This window comes from Tachysurus vachellii, chromosome 9, assembly GCF_030014155.1.
Source record: "Tachysurus vachellii isolate PV-2020 chromosome 9, HZAU_Pvac_v1, whole genome shotgun sequence".
Lineage (NCBI taxonomy): Eukaryota > Metazoa > Chordata > Actinopteri > Siluriformes > Bagridae > Tachysurus > Tachysurus vachellii.
The window spans coordinates 7,330,413-7,349,291 of record NC_083468.1 but is presented as its reverse complement, the minus strand read 5'-3'; the positions used below and the strand labels follow the sequence as shown (position 1 = coordinate 7,349,291).

Sequence of the window (18,879 nt, the reverse complement as noted above, 5' to 3'; positions counted from 1 at the left end):
TGGAAAGGTGGTACAGAAAATGTATGGACAGAGAATAGGAATAGATGGGGGAAGTCGTGGCCTAATGGTTAAAGAGTTCGAGTCTCGGGCCGGTAATACCTTGACTGAGGTGCCCTTGAGCAATATTTCGTATTTGTCCACTTCACTATAATTTTGTACATTTATTTTGAAGGATGAACCTCCATATCAGTCTTAAGTCTCCTATATTTTGGCACCTTTTTCTTTCTATGTTTCCCCAGTCCCTGCTGGCGAAAAACCTCTTCAAAACATGATGCTACCACCACCATGCTTCACTATGGGGAGGCTGTTCAAATAACATCTACAAACCCGATTCCAAAAAAGTTGGGACACTGTACAAATTGTGAATAAAAAGGAATGCAATAATTTACAAATCTAATAAATGGATATTTTATTCACAATAGAATATAGATAACATATCAAATGTTGAAAGTGAGACATTTTGAAATGTCATGCCAAATACTGGCTCAATTTCGATTTCATGAGAGCTACACATTCCAAAAAAGTTGGGACAGGTAGCAATAAGAGGCCAGAAAAGTTAAATGTAGATATAAGGAACAGCTGGAGGACCAATTTTCAAATTATTAGGTCAATTGGCAACATGATTGGGTATAAAAAAGAGCCTCTCAGAGTGGCAGAGTCTATCAGAAGTCAAGATGGTAGAGGATTACCAATTCTCCCAATGCTGCGGCGAAAAGTATAGTGGAGCAATATCAGAAAGGAGTTTCTCATAGAAAAATTGCAAAGAGTTTGAAGTTATCATCTACAGTGCATAATATCATCCAAAGATTCAGAGAATCTGGAACAATCTCTGTGCGTGAGGGTCAAGGCTGGAAAACCATACTGGATGCCTGTGATCTTCGGGCCCTTAGACGGCACTGCATCACATACAGGAATGCTACTGTAATGGAAATCACAACACGGGCTCAGGAATACTTCCAGAAAACATTGTCGGTGAACACAATCCACCGTGCCATTCGCTGTTGCCGGCTAAATCTCTATAGGTCAAAAAAGAAGCCATATCTAAACATGATCCAGAAGGCTATTTAAAATGGACTGTGGCAAAGTGGAAAACTGTTCAGTGAGTCAAGTGAGTTTTAGTCTGTAGATGTTCTCCCTGTGCTATGGGGTGTCCTCAGGTTACTCTGGTTTCCTCTTTCAGTCCAACAACATGCTTTATAGGTTGATTGGTATCTCTAAAATGTCTGTAGTGTGTGAATGGGTGTAGAAGTGTGTGTGTGCAATTGTACCCAGTGATTGATTGACAGCTAGTCTGGGGCATCCCCCATCTGGTGCCCTCATTGCCCCTGGGCTGCCTGTGACTAACCAGTAGGATAACCGGTACAGAGCATGGCTGGTGAATAGATGGTTTAGATTTTGTAATTATACCTTCAGCAAAAACTGCTTTATAAACTATTAACTTGTCCCAACTCTTATGCTGGCATGTAGATTAATCCTCCTTTCTCTTTCAAGAAACACACAGACACAGCAGGCATACACCTAAAATAATTTTATTGACAAGACAGAGAGTTCATCTCCCTGTTCAACATCTCAGACCCTTTAAAAGGGAATTAAGAAATCATGCTTAGACTTGGAAAATAAAGAAAATAACAGATGACTGGACGTTGTGCGAGTCCTCCTGAGAAGGCAGCTAAAAAATAAAAAAAAAATTATAATCCGGTTCACCTTCATCAAGGCCAAAAGTGACCTTCACCTTATCCACATTTCTTACTCAGTGTAGAGCTTTGCTCTAATAGACCAGTCTGGTCTGCGCAAAAACAACCCATTTATTATGCACAGCTCGTGCTAAATAAGCATGAAACAGGAAAAATTACAGCATGAGTCTGTATACCAAGAGTGGTAAGCTGGTGAGCTCAACTGACTGTGTGAATGTGCAAGAACAAGAAAAAAAAAATAAAATCACAAAAATAGATATATCAGCAGACTAAACTGCAAATGTCGACGCAATACAAAATAACTGGAAACATGTACAAGGCCTCTTAGCACAAATGTCCTTGTCGTGTGAAGCAGGTATTCATATGAGCTATCAGAAGCAGCACTGTTTCTAGAAAAGTCTGTCTAACTCAGTGCCATCAAAACATCCTGTCAACAAAATCACCAGCATCAGGAGTTCAAGTTACGAGACATCACAGAGTCACACACGTTGGCGAAAAATCAAGTTATTAGACTCAAGGTTATGGTACAGTGATTTGTGCATGTGACATAGGTGAACAGAGCTAATGCACAAAAGCTCTGGATACACACACCCTTTCCCCAGTGTAAATAATATCATCTTAATAGATATAGATAACACACTAAGAAACACACCAGTTTGCATGGATGGAACTACATGAAAACTGATGTTCATGGTATATAATGCAAAATATTGATACAGTATCAGTATTCGGTGACCTGACCATTGCAGCTAACATTAAGTACAACTGAACAGGCATGATCATGATTCTGTCTCCATAGAGACACAGCTCTCCAGACACGGCAAAACCCCGGACGCCTGCAGTAGCAGGTGTCGCTTAAGCACCAGTGACTGGTTTATTCAGTCAAGGATGTTTGGATATCCTCTAACCTAATGAGCGCATGCTTGTTTTCTAGTTTTTTTTTATCCTCTAACAGAAACCTTGTTCTCCACCGCAGCCAGCATGGCGCGAAATCGCGAGTTCTCATTGGCCAGAAGTCTGGACGGTTCGTCGAATTCCACCACCTGCGTCAAAAGTTAGTTAGAAGGACAGAAAAAGTTCAGGGTTATGTATTTAATATTCATTATTAAAGCATGGTGTGTGATATCGATGGACTGGGTTTATTGGGATTTACCTGGCCCTGGTTGAGCACCATGATGCGGTCACAGTTAAGCACAGTGTGTAGTCTGTGTGCGATGGTTAATGTTGTGCAGTCTTGGAATGAGTTACGAATGGTTTCCTGGATTAGAGAATCTGTCTCTGTGTCCATAGCAGCAGTGGCCTCATCCAAGATCAGGACCTATACAGAAGTGGAAGAGGAAAAAATAAATAAATTAATTAAAAAATAGGTTCTGAGGAGTGGGCAGAAACTATACATGCTGTGTTTCAATATCATATTTCCTCTGTTCATGCAAAAGTGCAACCTCATGGACACCAAGTGAAGATAATTCGATTTGTTAAATGCTTCTGTGGAAATAAACAGTCCGTAGCCTTCAGGAGAACACATTTCTGTGGCAGTGCTTTCCAACATTTCCAATCCAAACATTTATGACTCTTTACCTGTCCTTCTACTCATCTTTCTGTCTGTCTGCAAAACTGTCTGTCCTTCTATTCATCTATCTGTGTAACCATCTGCCTATCTTTCAGTTTGTCTGCAATCCTGTCTGTCCTTCTATTTATCTGTATACCCACCTCTGTCTCTGTCTGCAACCCTGTCTGTCCTTCTATTTATCTCTATACCCACCTCTGTCTCTGTCTGTCTGCAATCCTGTCTGTCCTTCTATTTATCTGTATACCCACCTCTGTCTCTGTCTGCAACCCTGTCTGTCCTTCTATTTATCTCTATACCCACCTCTGTCTCTGTCTGTCTACAATCCTGTCTGTCCTTCTATTTATCTGTATACCCACCTCTGTCTCTGTCTGCAGTCCTGTCTGTCCTTCTATTTATCTGTATACCCACCTCTGTCTCTGTCTGCAGTCCTGTCTGCCCTTCTATTTATCTGTATACCCACCTCTGTCTCTGTCTGTCTGCAATCCTGTCTGTCCGTCTATTTATCTATATACCCACCTCTGTCTCTGTCTCTGTCTGCAGTCCTGTCTGTCCTTCTATTTATCTGTATACCCACCTCTGTCTCTGTCTCTCTGCAATCCTGTCTGTCCTTCTATTTATCTGTATACCCACCTCTGTCTCTGTCTGTCTGCAGTCCTGTCTGTCCTTCTATTTATCTGTATACCCACCTCTGTCTCTGTCTGTCTGCAAACATGTCTGTCCTTCTATCAAACTATCGGAGTACTCATCTCTCTGTCTTTCTGTCTGTCTGCAAAACTGTCTGTCCATCTATTTATCTGTATACCCATCTCTGTCTCGGTCTGTCAGAAAACCTGTCTGTGAACATATTGAAATAATAAGTCGTAAGGTTTGGAATAGAACAGGAAAATCTGCAAGTACATAAAACAGAATGCTGTTGAGCAAATGGAAGCCAAATTTGTGAGACTGTTTGTTTTAAAAGAAATTCCCTCTATGTAGAAACAATTTTGGGACACCATGCATGTTTTTCTTCTTACTATGGTAAGTGCATTCCAAATGAAAAAGTCCCCCCTTGTTCCAACCCCTGCTCCCTGTGCCTGAGTGGAGCGTGTGATGTAAATGATACACCTTATTAGTGCGGATGTAAATCTGGGTAATACTGAAATGCCGGTATGGTCCTGAGCCGATAAAGGTTGTCCACAAGGATAAAGGTCAGGCCTTTAAACAAAGCCCTGTTTAAGCAGCAGGACAAGGAGAAGCTCACCTTACACTGTCTCAGCAGTGTTCTAGCCACACACAGAAGCTGCCTCTCACCCACTGAAAAGTTCTCCCCATTCTCCACAACCTCAGACTCCAGCTTCAAGGGCAACTGAGACACCTGCGTATGAAAAGGCATGAAAGAAGGATGTAAGTGTAATCTAGGAGAGGTGAGAAGATGGAGAGAAACTAAACGACTGATGGTGGGTGGACTGCTTTCAGCCTGGTGACTTACACACTCCTTCATGTGTGTCCTCTCCAAAGCGTTCCAGATCTGCGCCTCTGAGTATTGGTTGAACGGATCGAGGTTAGATCTGTTTCGAGAAACATTTGCTTTGAGGACACAGGCTGAGAAGGGAATGATAAGTAATGACTAAAACACTCTATAAAAGCAAACCCCCTCCCAAGTGTTTTATTTATCTTATAATTTGGTAGCTTTTTTTTTTTTAAATTAGAGACTGACAGATCAAGTCAGTTCCTGCTATCACTTGTGTTATAGACACTATTTCACCAGCCTTTCTTACAGCTTGTCATATAAATAGGACATATTTGACCACTGGCTGTTAAAAACCGCTGAAAGTGGAGACTCCTTCCGTAAATGTTAAATTTCTTACGAAAATTGCTCATTCACCAATACAAAGCTTCGGCATATCAACAACTTGGTCTGAATTTAATTTCACTGGTTAATTATGACATTTCAAAATCTGCTAATGAGGCTCTAAGTTATATGACGTGTATGTCATGCGTGTCCCTGTGAACGAGCGGTTGCTATAGTGACAATATCATTAGAATGCATTAATATAAACAAGTTAGAGTCGTTGTTCAATTTAAGTAAAATTATAATCAACCCCTGTGGACCAATCAGATTCCAGAATTAAACTGTGCTGTACCTGAAGTACTAGTAATAGATCCCTGGTTGAAGAAAAAGAAGCACTGACCTGACAGTCCCACTGAAAAGCACGGGTTCCTGTGGAATGATGGAGAGCTTGCTGCGTAAATCAGCGAGGCCAATGTCGCAGATATTAACACCGTCGATCTTAATGCTTCCGCCACACGGCTCCACCAGCCGGAAGATAACCATGCCTAAGGAGGACTTCCCTGATATAGAGAAGGAAAGAGCTCATGTGCGAGTGGGTTTTGTGTAAGATTTTGCAGTCCTTACATTGTCAACCTTAGATTCTATTGTCCATTGGGACATCCAGTGCTTTAAAGCCATTATTTAAACATCTTATGCTCAGGTCATAATAACTTAAATGTTATGTACAAACTGATATTTCATCACTATTTTAAATGTAAGGGCTAAGAATGAAAGCTAACAGCACCAACCTGAACCTGTCCGACCCACAATCCCCACCTTCTCCTTAGGCCTGATTGTGAAGGACAGTTTCTTTAATACCATTGGAAGGTCCTCTCTGTACTTCATTTCAACGTTGTCAAACACAACCTCTCCCTCTTGTGGCCAGTCTGAAGGAGGGGCTTTGTTCTTTACTCGTGCAGGAGCCTCCAGGGACAGAGACTGGGGAAGAGAGGGATGAGAAATGATCATCGGGTTCAGGTAAGAATTTATTTATATACTGTTCAAACATATAAAGTACATAAATGGAACAATGAAGCTGTAAGGGACTTTTTTTTTTTTAAAGTAAACTCAGATTAGATGATTTACCAGGAATTCCTTGCATCATTATTTTATCATTATCATTCAAATTATTGGTACAAATGTGTGGCAATTGCATGTCATTGTAGGTCAATTTATTTGTTGGTTAATTTTGTTAAAAAATGTTAAATGGTTCATTTTTAAATAAAACTTTTATTGGCTATAAATAGACAAATGCATGTATTGAACTGATAAGACAATAATGTTTCGAAATGACTGCATTCATTTAAACCTGTGCTTTAATTTACTGTTGGAGCTTCTGTCAAAGCTGCCGCTATAGAAAATCACTTCCTTTTCATATTAATGAACTTTTCCATTTATCTTAACAGATGCTGAACGTCATCACATGATCGCATGTTCCAAGCGGAAAAACGACAGATCGCCGGCCAAAACATTACCAGTGCGAAATGGAGTGAGGGCACGGGGACTTACATGGGGTCAGTTAATATCACGTTACGGATTAATGAATATGGAAATACTGGTAATGAATAAGGAGAGCCATATGTGTAATTCTCGTAAGAAAAACTGTTTAATACCTCAATATACTGGTGGATTCTCTCTACTGAAGTGAAGCGAGCTTCGGTCTCGGAGGCAAGACGGACAGTGAACTGGAACAGACCGGTCAGCTAAGGGAGACAGGAACAATCATTTTCTGCTCTTTGGGACCAAAATATTTTTTTTATTAGACTGCCTGCACCAAAATAAACTCATGGCAGACTGAGTGTTATAACACTGTAGAATAAGGAAACCAAAACAGTACTCCAGCCAAATCCATCCAATCTATAAAGACATTTATCCAAATGTATATTTACTAAAACTTATACAGACTGTATCACATTTCTTGCTTTTTGCACTCACCTGAACAGCGTAGGATATTGCCAGGCCTGCATATGCAGGGGGGATCTGTCCATGCATGAGGACAATCATCAGTGCTGTGATGCTAATAAGTGCCACACTGATCACATCCAGACGCACAGCAAGCCAGCGCATTGCACAGCTGAACAGGTAAAAGGGGGCCTGGTTCTGATCCAGCAGCTCCTGATACCTGAGGAAAAGCAATGGAGAAGAACTGGAATCAAAAGTTCTGAGCTAGTGATTAGACATTCCTTGTTCATTCATCTTCAGTTACTGAACTGTGGATCCGGAACTTATTCCAGGAAAACTAGGCTTGAGGCAGGAATAAAACCTGGATTGTGTGCCAGTTTACAACAGGAAACCATACACATACACATACTATTCAACTAACCAGTATGTTTTTGGACACTGGAGAACCTTAGAGGACATCCAGTCGGTGCCAGTCGTGATCAGACTTGCATTACTTTAAAACCCCCACAGAAGCAACTGTGTTGATCCTTTTGTCAGCCCCTTAAACTTCAGCTGGTCATCTAAAGTAGAGTGCCAAAAGCTTGTGGACATCGTATCCACACCAATGGTGCAATGTTGTGGGCACTCCACAAACTGTTGCCACAAATGTGGAAGCAGACAATTTTAAAGGATGTTTTTATAGTAGCATTATGATTTCCCTCTACTGGAACTAAAGCCACGTTCACACTGCAGGTAAAAGTGGCCCAAATCCGATTTTTTTGGGGTCAAGTGACCAGGTCCGACTTCTTCTGGAGTAGTGTGAACACTCAAATCTGGCCACTTCCATATGTGGTCCTGAATCAGACCCAAATCTGATCTTTTCCAATGTGGCCGCAGTGTGAACAGCCAAGGCGGATTTGATGCGACTTTTACGTCGATCGACATCGACATTCGTCACAATTATGCGAAAAAAGAAACCTTTTTTTTTTTTGCGCCGGCGAAAACGTGACACAAACGTGACTGGTAACGTGTGTGTTAAGAGTGTTATATAAAGTGGTTACGTGAACCAGCTCATAATGTTTGCATTGAATACATCACATTATAGCATTACATGATATGTTTGCTTGCACCAGATGACTTTTTAGCGCAACGGCGTGCTGCGTGTGACGTCATTGTTATTGTTCGTTTGCGCATGCGGGTCAGTTCGAAACAGCAAACAGTTCACACTGGTATCTGATATAGGCCACATTTTAAAAGGTAATGTGAACAGCCAAACAAAACAGCCAAACGCGGCCTAAGAGGCTCAAGGTCACCATTTTAACAAGGTTGATGCAGAAGAACTTTGGGATGAACTTTAGAAAAGACTGCACCCCTGGCTTGCTCACCCAACCTCACTAATGCTCCTTTGGCTGAATGGTTAAATCCCCACAGCCATGCTCCAAAATCTGGTGGAACGCCTTCCCATAATAATGGAAGTTCTTATAACAGTAAAAGGGGGACTTGTATGGAATGGGATGTTCAACAAGCAATAATATCTCAGAGGTTTTTAACTGAGCATCACCTCCGGAGGAACTCGTCTCCCTTGCTGTAGGCCTGCACTGTGCTCAGGCCTTGTATGCTGGAGGCAATGTGGGAGAGGAACGGGGACTGCGTGACGTTGTCTAGCCGTTTCAGTTCACGTATGAAGACCCGAGACACAGTGTGCAGCAAAGCGAAGAGGAGCACCAGTGGGCCCACAGCCACCAGGAACCATGGGAAAACACTGCTGATCACACCTAAGCAGAACACCACCAGGATCACGTTCTGGATGAACATCTCTGCCTGGAATGGCAGCCGTGTGTCCACTGAGGCGAGAAAAAAGTGGTGACATGTTAAACATTATACTAAAGTCTTTTGGCATTACATTCATACATTGCCAGACTATATAAAGCATGGCTTACAATCCAAACGCAGAGCTAATTAGTAGAACTTAGGGTCTGACTAGTGAGATTTAAACTTTTTCAAAAGATTCGTCCATGAAAAAAAGTCAGTGGATTATTTGGGCTTTATGTTCACTCAGACAGGCAGTACCTTCATCCATGTCTTTGGAGAAACGGTTGAGGATCCGTGCTGTCGGTGTGGTATCAAAGAACTTCATAGGGCTACGAAGAATCTTCTGGAAGAGGTCATCATGAAGCCGAGAAGAGGCTCGCAGAGTTCCCTGGCAAAAAAAAAAAAATTTATTCCAGCATTGAATACAGGTAACCAGAGAAGACAGGACAAACAACATGCTATTCAAAACATACTGTGTATACTACATGTATTCTGCATCTAACCTCACACAAGCTCACCTTGACGAAGATGATGCCTCTGAAGAATTTAAGTAAGAGCATAATGACCATGGACATGGTGTAAATCCCGGCATAGTACTTCATCAGAGGGTTATCCCGCATGCTGTCACTCACCATCGAGCTGTTCCCCACAAACACAGTGGTGTTCTTCACATGGAAACAGAGGAAACAGGCAAGAGTCATATAGGCTGTGTACTGTGCCTAATTATGCCCAGTGGTGATTATATTATGTTCCATCGGTGTCATTTGTTAACAAGCCCATGCCCAGATAACATGTCTTGTGAAAACCAATCACGTTATCACTTTTTTCAGTGGAAGAGATCTCCCTCAACCTGAAACCCTGACAAGGTTTCTGTGGCGTGTCCTCCTGTAATGAAGATACTCTCTACGGTGTCTACGTTGATGCAAATCAACACCAATAGCCAATGAAATATTTACATTGCTTTCTTCTATTCCCCCTGCTTTTGTATCACAGCAGCATTATTTCTTTACTTGCTGAAGCAAACACACTGCTCACAACAGTTGTACCAAAAGTGGCTAGATTAATGCAGATACAAGTCAAGATATTGTTTGTGATCTCACTGACTGTCATGGTTGGTGGTATCAGATGGGCTAGTTTTAATCTAGCATTAAAGAAACCGCTGATCTCCTGGGATTTTTCACATCTGACAGTTTCTGCCAAATGGTTTAAAAAGTGTCAGTTCTCAGCAAGGGTGGAAATGCCTTGTTGATGAGAGAGCTCAGAGGAGAATTAGACTTTGCCACTGTAGTGAGCAGAAACGTGTCTGTACACAAAACATTGTGAACCTTAAGGCTAATTAGATACAACAACAGAGTGCCACGTCATGCTCCACTCCTCTCAACCAAAAACAATCAGACTACAGTGAGCACAGGTTCACTGAACTGAGGCAGAAAATTGTCATGGGTGGGGCTTAATGTCACTTAGTGGTGGCTTAATGGTTGGAATGTTTGCCTCGCCCATTCAGGGTTAAAAGTTCGATGCCCACCTCTATGAGCTATTAACCTCTGTGAAGTTTGTATTTTCTCCCTGTGCTTTGGAGGTTTGTCTGAACTTGTCTTTAGTTTGCGAATGGGTGTGTGAATGTATTTCTGATTGTGCTTTGTGATGGGTTGGCATCCCATATAGAGTGTCGCCAACTTTGTGCCCAGAGTCCCCTGGGAACGACTCCAGATTATTAGACTCCAAGGATAAGCGGTGCAGAAAATGGATGGGTATTAGTCGGATCTTGATCTTTGTTTGATATCTGCTTCAGAAATCTGGCATTAGCAGCATGAATCCATGGACCAAGCCTGATTTGTGTCAACATTTCAGGCAGTTAGTGGTGGTGAGATGTACCGAAATTTCAAAGGAATGATTTCAACACCTTGTGAAATCCATGCCACAAATGGCGGGTCCTACCTAGTAACAGCGTAATGTTCCTACTAAATTAGAGTGCTGTGTATAGGGTGTTGAGTTGGACCTGGTGGGAAATTTGCACACAAACATAAAAAGCCAGTTTCAGAGATTCATCAAACATCATGCTGCACAAACCTCTGACACCAAAAACAGTTTGCTACAGTTTGATTGGCAGGAGCCACAGCCAATCAGGAGAGAGCGTGTATGGGAAATAATGAAGAAAAAAAGAAGCTCTTTCGTTCACTTTAAAGAAAAATGGATTCAGCACTGATGGAGTATCGACAATCCCAAACTGAAAGATATCAACATTCACATCAATTCATGAGCATTAACATAGACAGCTCCCTCCCACAACCCTATGAGATGATGTCCTCTTACCCCACTGCCCTGCTTGATCCAGTAGCTGAGCCACCAGTTACTAAAGGCAGTGCTGCCCATGTTGAGGATGAAGAGGGCCAGGATAAAAAGGAAGACAGGCAAGCCACCTAAAGCTTGGATATACACCTTATACACTGCACAGGGGACGGAACCTTTACCAGATTCTTCAGCTTGCATCAGTGGACCTACAGGAAGAGGAAGAGAGTTACATATACTTGTCTAGGACATATTTTAATGTTATATCAAACAGCATTAAACTATCAGTATCTGTATCTGGTGCTCAGAGTGAGCATGGCCATTTCCAGATTTTTGTTGATAAAAATCTGCTAGAAATCAACAAATTATTTACATGATCCACTGTAAACAACGTAGTAAAACAATGTCAGGAAGAATTCATGGTCTCGGGAGCTGACGGGGTCACGTTAAGTAAGTCGTGTTCGCAGGAAGTGATCAGTGAGATACTTTTTGTTATCTCACAAAACGATCGTTTTAATAGTTAAACAAAAAAAACGAAACAAAATAGACATTTGAACATATCATTTTAAGAGACTGTGTATTTCTTTATTATGTACATTCAATAGCAGCCTGGCAGCAAAGTGGCATCAGGAAAAACAGTATTTGAAATATTCCTATTACTGATGCTGGTAGTGCTTCACCTACCATTGTCCTTGCTGGGAGGTTTCTCCTTCTTCACAGATCCTGCCTTGGCATTCTCACTTCGTTTCTTCAGAGAACTCTCAGCCTTCTTGTTCGGCAACTATTAAAATAATATTACCGAGCCTTGGAGTGTCACGTTTACCTCAATCACGGTTTATCATTGTGTGTTTTACAGACATTCTAATGGTAGGAGATGGTAGGGAGTTAAAATAAAAGCTGATATTTGAAGCATCATTTAATCATATCATTTTTGTGGATCACACCATATCTGATAACCATTAGCCTGCAAAGCTAATTAGTTAACTTCCATAGATAATAACAACAAAGTTTTTAATTGTTATTGTATATTTGGACATACATACTGAACAACCTGCTGAAATCTAGATCTGGATGGCAGGAAGACATGCGAGGTGTTTGTAATTTTCATATTCATGCACTGCTATAGGTCTTGCTTTTTTTTGTAGTGAGCTTAAAGGTGAAAAGATTTCTGGACTACCGTAAAACTTCAAATAATAGCCGAGTCCCAAATAGATGCCTGTCTCTTTTAAACGCCTGGTGTGACGACAGGTTTGGGTAAATAAAGGCCGGTCTCAAATAGAGGCCTGGTCTGTTTTTTAGTATCGGGTTGTATTTGATCTTCTAAAACCCGTCAGATCGTCTGTTCTATGTTTTGATTAGATTTCACGTGACAGACGCAACCGTTCATGAACGACTCATCACTATGGCAACATAAAGAGGTTAACGAACTTTCTTTTAGTCTTCAGTTTTTCTTAATTCTCTCAATACCACCATGGAGACAAAAAGAAAAAAGTATGATTTGACATTTAAGCTGACAGTTGTCAAATTTGCCGAAAAAAATTCGGGAGAAGCAGCGGCAAGACATTTCTCGGTTGCTCCAAAGAGAGTGCGAGAATGGCGTAAAAATAAAGCTGAACTGCAGCGTCTGTCCGAGGAAGACGACGAAAGGGCCAGACTGCGAGGTAGAGGGAGGAAGAAGGCCAGTGAAGAGCTGGAGGTGAGCGTGTGTGAGTGGATCCACAGCATGCGGGCAAAGTATCTCAGAGTCTCACGTAAAATGATCAGGGCCAAGGCAAAAGAAGTGTATGCAACAGTGAGTGACGGCAGGGATGAGGAGAGTTTTACTGGAAGCGCTGGCTGGCTGGACAAATTCCTGAAGCGCAACGACTTTTCAGTCAGAAGATGGGAGGGAGAGCCGTAGGCATCTGGGCGGGAGCTGTTAGTGCGAGCAAGGCAGGCAGAGTTAGTGGAGGCCGGAGAGGGAGAAGTGGAGGAGAGCGACGAGGAGGAGGAATTCGCCAACGAACTTGTAATTGAGGATCGCGGGGATGATGATAGTGATGAATAGAGTAATTTTCTATCACATGATTGCAGTCGTTTTACAGTTTAGCCTTCATTCTTTCTTGTTGATGTGTTTCGGGCAACAAGTTCATATGCTCGATGGATTTTAGCGGTAACTTATATTGTTCTGCCCATTGCTGTCACATCGTTCTCGTATTATTTGCAGTTTTACGGTATGTAGATTATATATAATAGTTTAAGACTCCTGTGATACATTAAAGGTAACATCAGTGTGAGTACAGAATATACATATGTTTATAGACATCTATAAGGAAGTTGTTGTCTCCTTTTTAATATGTCAGCAAGTCATACCTCTATAAACGGATTGTCTCCGAGCTGCAGGTTGTTAAACATGGCTGCGTAATCTCCGTTCAGATTCATCAGGTCTTCGTGGCTACCCTTCTCCGTGATGCTTCCCTCTCGCATAAAGATCACTTCGTCGCAGTCCACCAAGTACTTATTTAAAAGAACGTTGCCATGTATGATTAAACCGTAGCATTTTATTCAATTATGACGAGTGAAAAGGCTGGGAATTCACAATTACTATACGATCAGGAAGCCTAGGAGCTGACAGATTCTGTTTGAAGACGAAGTTTGTTCCTACCTGTAGCTGGTGAGTGACAAAGATGACCGTCTTGCCTCGCAGCTGCTTCTTAATCGCATTGTTGAAGATGTGGTTGCCCACATGGGCATCTAGAGAACTGAGGGGGTCGTCCAGGATGTAGATGTCCCTGTCACTGTAAAGCGCCCGAGCCATACTTATCCTCTGCCGCTGACCTCCGCTCAGATTCGCCCCTCGTTCACCAATCTATCGATCAAGAAAGAAAATTTATATGCGGCTTACATTGAGGAGTAACTTTTACTCTCCTCATATAAAGTACTTAGACATCTGAATTCTTGAATCTGATTGGTCAAAAGGAGATGCTTACAATTTTAAATAAGCTGCTTTTATTAAACCAATAACTGCGGTGGTACAAGAAGAAATAAAATTTAAAAAGTCATGTTTTTTTCCCCTTACTTAACATACAGTAAGTTGATTCATAAGTTTTTGTCTAAACAGCTTACCTCAGTCAGGTCAGAGTTAGGAAGTATGGCCAAGTCTGGTCTCAGAGAACAAGCACTCAAGACTGCCTGGTATCTAAGGCAACCAAAAACAGAGACTTATTATGGGATGGAGAGCTGCTAACCCAGCAAATGACAGAAAGTTCAAGTTCAAGTTCAACTTTATTTGTATAGCACATTTACAAACAGCCACATGGCTGACCAAAGTGCTTCACAGTGCGTTTGACATACACACACATACACTTAAGAATACACACATGCACAAAGTAGTTCAAGAAACTAAAATAAGAATTCTTAGAAAAAAATGTATATATGTAAATATATATATATATATATATATATATAAATGAATAAATAATAAATAAAATAGCCAGTGTAAAAGAAGGTGAAATAAATAAAACTATAGACCAGATATAAACAGCCATAAACCCCTGGGCAAATCATGAAAAGGCTAGAGAAAATAAGTGGGTCTTTAGCATGGACTTAAAACTAGATATGGTGGGTGCCGTCCTAATCTCTAGTGGCAGGGAGTTCCATAGTCTAGGACCGGCCACAGAAAAAAAGCACGCTCTCCTCTACGCTTGAGCCGTACACGAGGAAGCACCAACATGGCCTGGTCAGATGAGCGAAGACTTCTAATAGGATTGTAGGGATGAAGAAGTTCAGATAAATAGAGAGGAGCGGTATTATGGAGAGACTTATAGACAAAGAGTAAAATCTTAAAATCTATTCTCTGCGAAATCGGCAGCCAGTGTAGAGATTTAAGAATGGGAGTGATGTGTTCATGTTTGCGACAGCTAGAGAGAAATCTGGCAGCAGCATTTTGAACGAGCTGGAGACGCGTAATCTGAGTTTTAGATATACCGCAATATAAAGAGTTACGGTAATCTAAGCCTCTTAATGTCTCTTAATGAACCTCCGCAGTTAAAATACAGACAGTGATGCAGCAGTGAAACTATAAGAAGCTGCCAAACAGAGGGTACAAATACAAGGTTTCTGTCCAACATAATGACAGCTCCATTTCACACATGGACAATTTATCTGCTCAAACAAAATAAAATAATATTTTTTTTTTACATAAAATCCCTTAAAAGAAGCCTGCAGACTGAAACTCACCTTTCTTCCTCATAATCCTTCCCGAACAGGATGTTGTCACGAAATGTAGCGTTAAAGATCCATGCTTGCTGGGCCACATATGCAAAATTTCCATCAACCGCCACTGTTCCTTCTATAAGAGTCATCTAATTGATGATCAGGACAGAAAGGAACAAAACAGAGTTTTATCCATGTCCTGGTACAGTCTGTTTGAATCGCTGGTTATGACTGAGTAAAGACCGGAGCAGTTACCTGGCCAAGGATGGCAGAGATGAACGAAGTCTTTCCGCTGCCAACACATCCACAGATACCCACCAGCTTTCCCTGCAAACGGCGTGGTGAAAATAAATACATGATTAAGAAGTGGATGTCTTCATTGTTGTATTGCATGCATGTAAAAAATTTGCAACAATAAAGAAATCTATCGATATCCTCCTTTATAAAGTGCCACCACTAGGAATTTGGGCTTTGTAATATATATCAAATTTAGACCTTCTGTATGGTGATGTCGATACAGTGCAAGGTTCTCTGCAGCCGTTGGCTAATGGTGGGTAAAGGCAGGGTTTGATCGTCTTCTCCTGAGGACATGTCTGTGAACAATTGTCTGTGGTGCTCCTCCTCCACCATCCCACAATGGTTCGAGTCGTCTTTGTGGTATCGTCTCTTGCGTGCCACTCTCTGACTCAGCCCTACGTAGGGCGTGCCACGTGGTGTAGGCTGGGCGCTGTGCCCGCCCGTCTCCCAGGCAAAACTCGCACCGCTGAGTTCCACAGATACGTGAGAGCTCTGTGGTCGCTCACAAATTTTCCTAACCTCAGCCATCAAGAGAACACTCTGGAACATCACACAGATAAAGACGTTAGAAAATTTCTTTCCTCCCTATATGTTTATGTGTATTTGTACTCATTAAATCCAAAACTGAGCTTAAACTGTGGCAAAAAGTAAAGAGATTGAATGGGTGAGAAGAAACGAGGAAGGACAACACTCACCTTGAACCTCTCCATCGCAACAGATGCTTCAGAAAGGGACTTGACTGAGAAGGGAGTGACTTTCAGAGCAAAGGTCATGGCATTGAAGACGGTCACGACGGTAAACGCCTGAAGAAGGAGGAGGTTCAGCTTAAAAAACTCAAGACAAGTGCTTTGTCTTTGCATTTGCGAAAGTGGGTTAACAGACCTGAGCAGCAGTGAGGTCATAACCTAGCAGCATATGGGTTGAAAAGGTTGCCACACTAGCAATCACCACAACGATGGGAGCCACACCAACGGTAATACTCTGGAAATATCCTGTTCGCTCCAGGTTCTGCCTTTCTTCATCTCTTATTCCTGAAAGATTACATTCGGGAAGTTTTGACTAACTGCAATTCCGACAACAAAATAAACCCCAAAAAAAACAAAAATAAACAAACAAAAATCCAAATGCCCTTACTTCGCAGAACTTGGGAAAAAGCCTTCACCCAGGCGTACATCTTAATGAACTTGATGTAGTTCAGGATCTCGTTCATTTTTTGAACACGCTGGTCAGTTATGGCGACTCCCTTCCTCCTAAAGTAGGCAGTGAGTCTGGAGCTGAACATCTATAAAAATGATTTGAACAGAAAGAAACAAAAAAATTACGATGCAAAACTTTTTTCAAGAAAGCATGTTTCTGGAACACTTCAGGAAACTGCTGCTCACCATGGTAGGGTAGAAGAGGATGAAAACAGCAGAGCCTAGTAGAGATGTGGGTCCAAGCACTGAGAGATTGTAGGCCATTCCTAACACAGCCACAAGGGGGCCTCCTGCCAGCAAGCTGCCCATGGCTGCCGCCTCAAACATGCGTTGGCCGTCGCTCGAGCACATGTTGATCAGCTGGAAACATCGGTGCGTACGTATTTATATTGTAGAACATGTCACTAATCCTGCCATGTTAGCTTGCGTGCAGATGTCTGGATTTTTAGTAGGGTGACATTCAGCCTGACTGACCATCTACAATTTCCAGCTAGGTGAGCTAATAAAGAAAAAAAAAGTGTTGCGATAATATGTTTTGCGGTCACAAGCCACCGGAACAACTTCAGTACACCTCGGTAGTCTACAAGTCCCTGAAAGTGGATGGATAAATCATATTTTTACAAAACACATTCCCTCATTTGGTGTTTAATGGTGGTGTCTAACATGTCGCTCCGACGTCCCAAATTAGTCTTCGACTGGGTTACAATCCGGTGACTGTGAAGGTAAAAGTAAATGATTTCCATACACTTTCATACCATTCACAAGCCCTTGTCTTGTGCCCTGAGGATCAGGATGGGGGTAGGTTTCTACTGGAATAGTAAACTCTTATCAAAATAGATATTTTATCTCAAACCTTGGCAGCTAACAGCTTTATACTGTAACAGAACCACAGTTTTTCCTTGAACATGTCACCCATCTTTAACTGCGATACTAACAGGTAGTGCAGTAATGGAATTTTACTGGCTATGCCTTTAGATACCTTATCTTGTGACTCCTTTTCCATCCACTCTAGGTTTTAGTCATTTGATAGCCATTCATCAAGACTCTGACCAGGTTTCTGACCACGGCACTGATGCTGACTGGCTGTTTTGGATTTAGTGAGATAATGGATAGTAACAGATGGTTCGCCTAAAAAGTGATCTAAATTTTACGTGAATCTCTTAAAATGAACGATTGGTGGTGTATTTATTAGGTAGGTGTACATAATAAACTAGCGAATGAAGGACGCTTGTGCAGGACTCACCTCTCCGACAGACTTCTCACGGAGGCTTCGGAGGTGCAGGATCTTGTGGAAGGCCATGGTGAGGATGGCGCCGCGCAGGCGAGTACCCGTGCGGTAGTTGAGTGCCCAGGTGAGGGCAAGTGACCAGGAGCGCAGAAGCTCAGCGCCCAGCATGCCGAGCACCAGCAGCAGGCCATATGGCAGATCGGGCTCACTTTTCTGAGTGTACTCCAACAACCGCCTTACCACAAAGGCCTATAGAGAAAGGGAGGACGAGCAAGGGGGCGACAGGACACAGCACGCGTGACTGAGGGCACACACGCACACACGCCTCCTTTCATCAACAGTCCTACCGTCATTCCTCACTTCGCATTCCTTAATCTTTCTAGTTATCGTATCCAAAGTGCACTAGATATCTTTATCGGAGTGCACTAGATGCATGGTTGAGAAATGTACTGAATGGTGTTCTAATCGTTTAAAGAAGTCAGTGAAGATAAAGCAACTTCTACTGAGAAGACATGGCAGCCATTTTGAGATTGTGTTCTAATCGTTTACCTTAGGTGGCCCTTTTCTCTACCCTTTGAAAAGAACAAGAGAGACAATGAAACAGCACCAATAGCGCTAGGTTTTTGGACAAATAAACATTGCACAGCTAACAACATGTTATTACAGACATCCCTTGTTTTTTGTTTTTTGGCGGATTCAAAGGCATTTTACCTACAGTCACATCAGGCTGGGATACAGGACGGAGACGCACTTTTGTTTTAATACCTGAAAATCAATATCAGTTAAATCAAAAAATTAGGAGCAAAAAGCATATAGGTATAGGGTACAAGAACAAGAACAGTAACTTCAGCATAGCACAAATACCACAGACACGCATCTTCCACATCACTCGGAATTTCACACACAGA

General features: G+C 41.9%; 1 protein-coding gene across 1 annotated transcript in view; it reads right to left on the bottom strand.

Moving 5' to 3' along the window:
• Positions 1 to 1,513: 1,513 nt before the first annotated feature.
• Positions 1,514 to 18,879, bottom strand: part of abcc5 (ATP-binding cassette, sub-family C (CFTR/MRP), member 5) — a 30,896-nt gene continuing 13,530 nt past the window's right edge. The window contains exons 6-29 of the mRNA XM_060877531.1: positions 17,987 to 18,220; positions 16,930 to 17,103; positions 16,682 to 16,829; positions 16,430 to 16,578; positions 16,243 to 16,350; positions 15,746 to 16,087; positions 15,506 to 15,577; positions 15,275 to 15,399; positions 14,162 to 14,234; positions 13,701 to 13,904; positions 13,409 to 13,552; positions 11,741 to 11,837; positions 11,081 to 11,265; positions 9,286 to 9,432; positions 9,026 to 9,155; positions 8,517 to 8,799; positions 7,010 to 7,196; positions 6,688 to 6,777; positions 5,824 to 6,013; positions 5,436 to 5,595; positions 4,733 to 4,811; positions 4,505 to 4,618; positions 2,848 to 3,012; positions 1,514 to 2,737 (exon numbers count right to left, since the gene is read on the bottom strand). Of these exons, the coding sequence (XP_060733514.1) occupies positions 2,636 to 2,737; positions 2,848 to 3,012; positions 4,505 to 4,618; positions 4,733 to 4,811; positions 5,436 to 5,595; positions 5,824 to 6,013; positions 6,688 to 6,777; positions 7,010 to 7,196; positions 8,517 to 8,799; positions 9,026 to 9,155; positions 9,286 to 9,432; positions 11,081 to 11,265; positions 11,741 to 11,837; positions 13,409 to 13,552; positions 13,701 to 13,904; positions 14,162 to 14,234; positions 15,275 to 15,399; positions 15,506 to 15,577; positions 15,746 to 16,087; positions 16,243 to 16,350; positions 16,430 to 16,578; positions 16,682 to 16,829; positions 16,930 to 17,103; positions 17,987 to 18,220 (3,702 nt within the window). The 3' untranslated portion in view covers positions 1,514 to 2,635. The remainder of the gene's footprint in view (positions 2,738 to 2,847; positions 3,013 to 4,504; positions 4,619 to 4,732; positions 4,812 to 5,435; positions 5,596 to 5,823; positions 6,014 to 6,687; positions 6,778 to 7,009; positions 7,197 to 8,516; positions 8,800 to 9,025; positions 9,156 to 9,285; positions 9,433 to 11,080; positions 11,266 to 11,740; positions 11,838 to 13,408; positions 13,553 to 13,700; positions 13,905 to 14,161; positions 14,235 to 15,274; positions 15,400 to 15,505; positions 15,578 to 15,745; positions 16,088 to 16,242; positions 16,351 to 16,429; positions 16,579 to 16,681; positions 16,830 to 16,929; positions 17,104 to 17,986; positions 18,221 to 18,879) is intronic.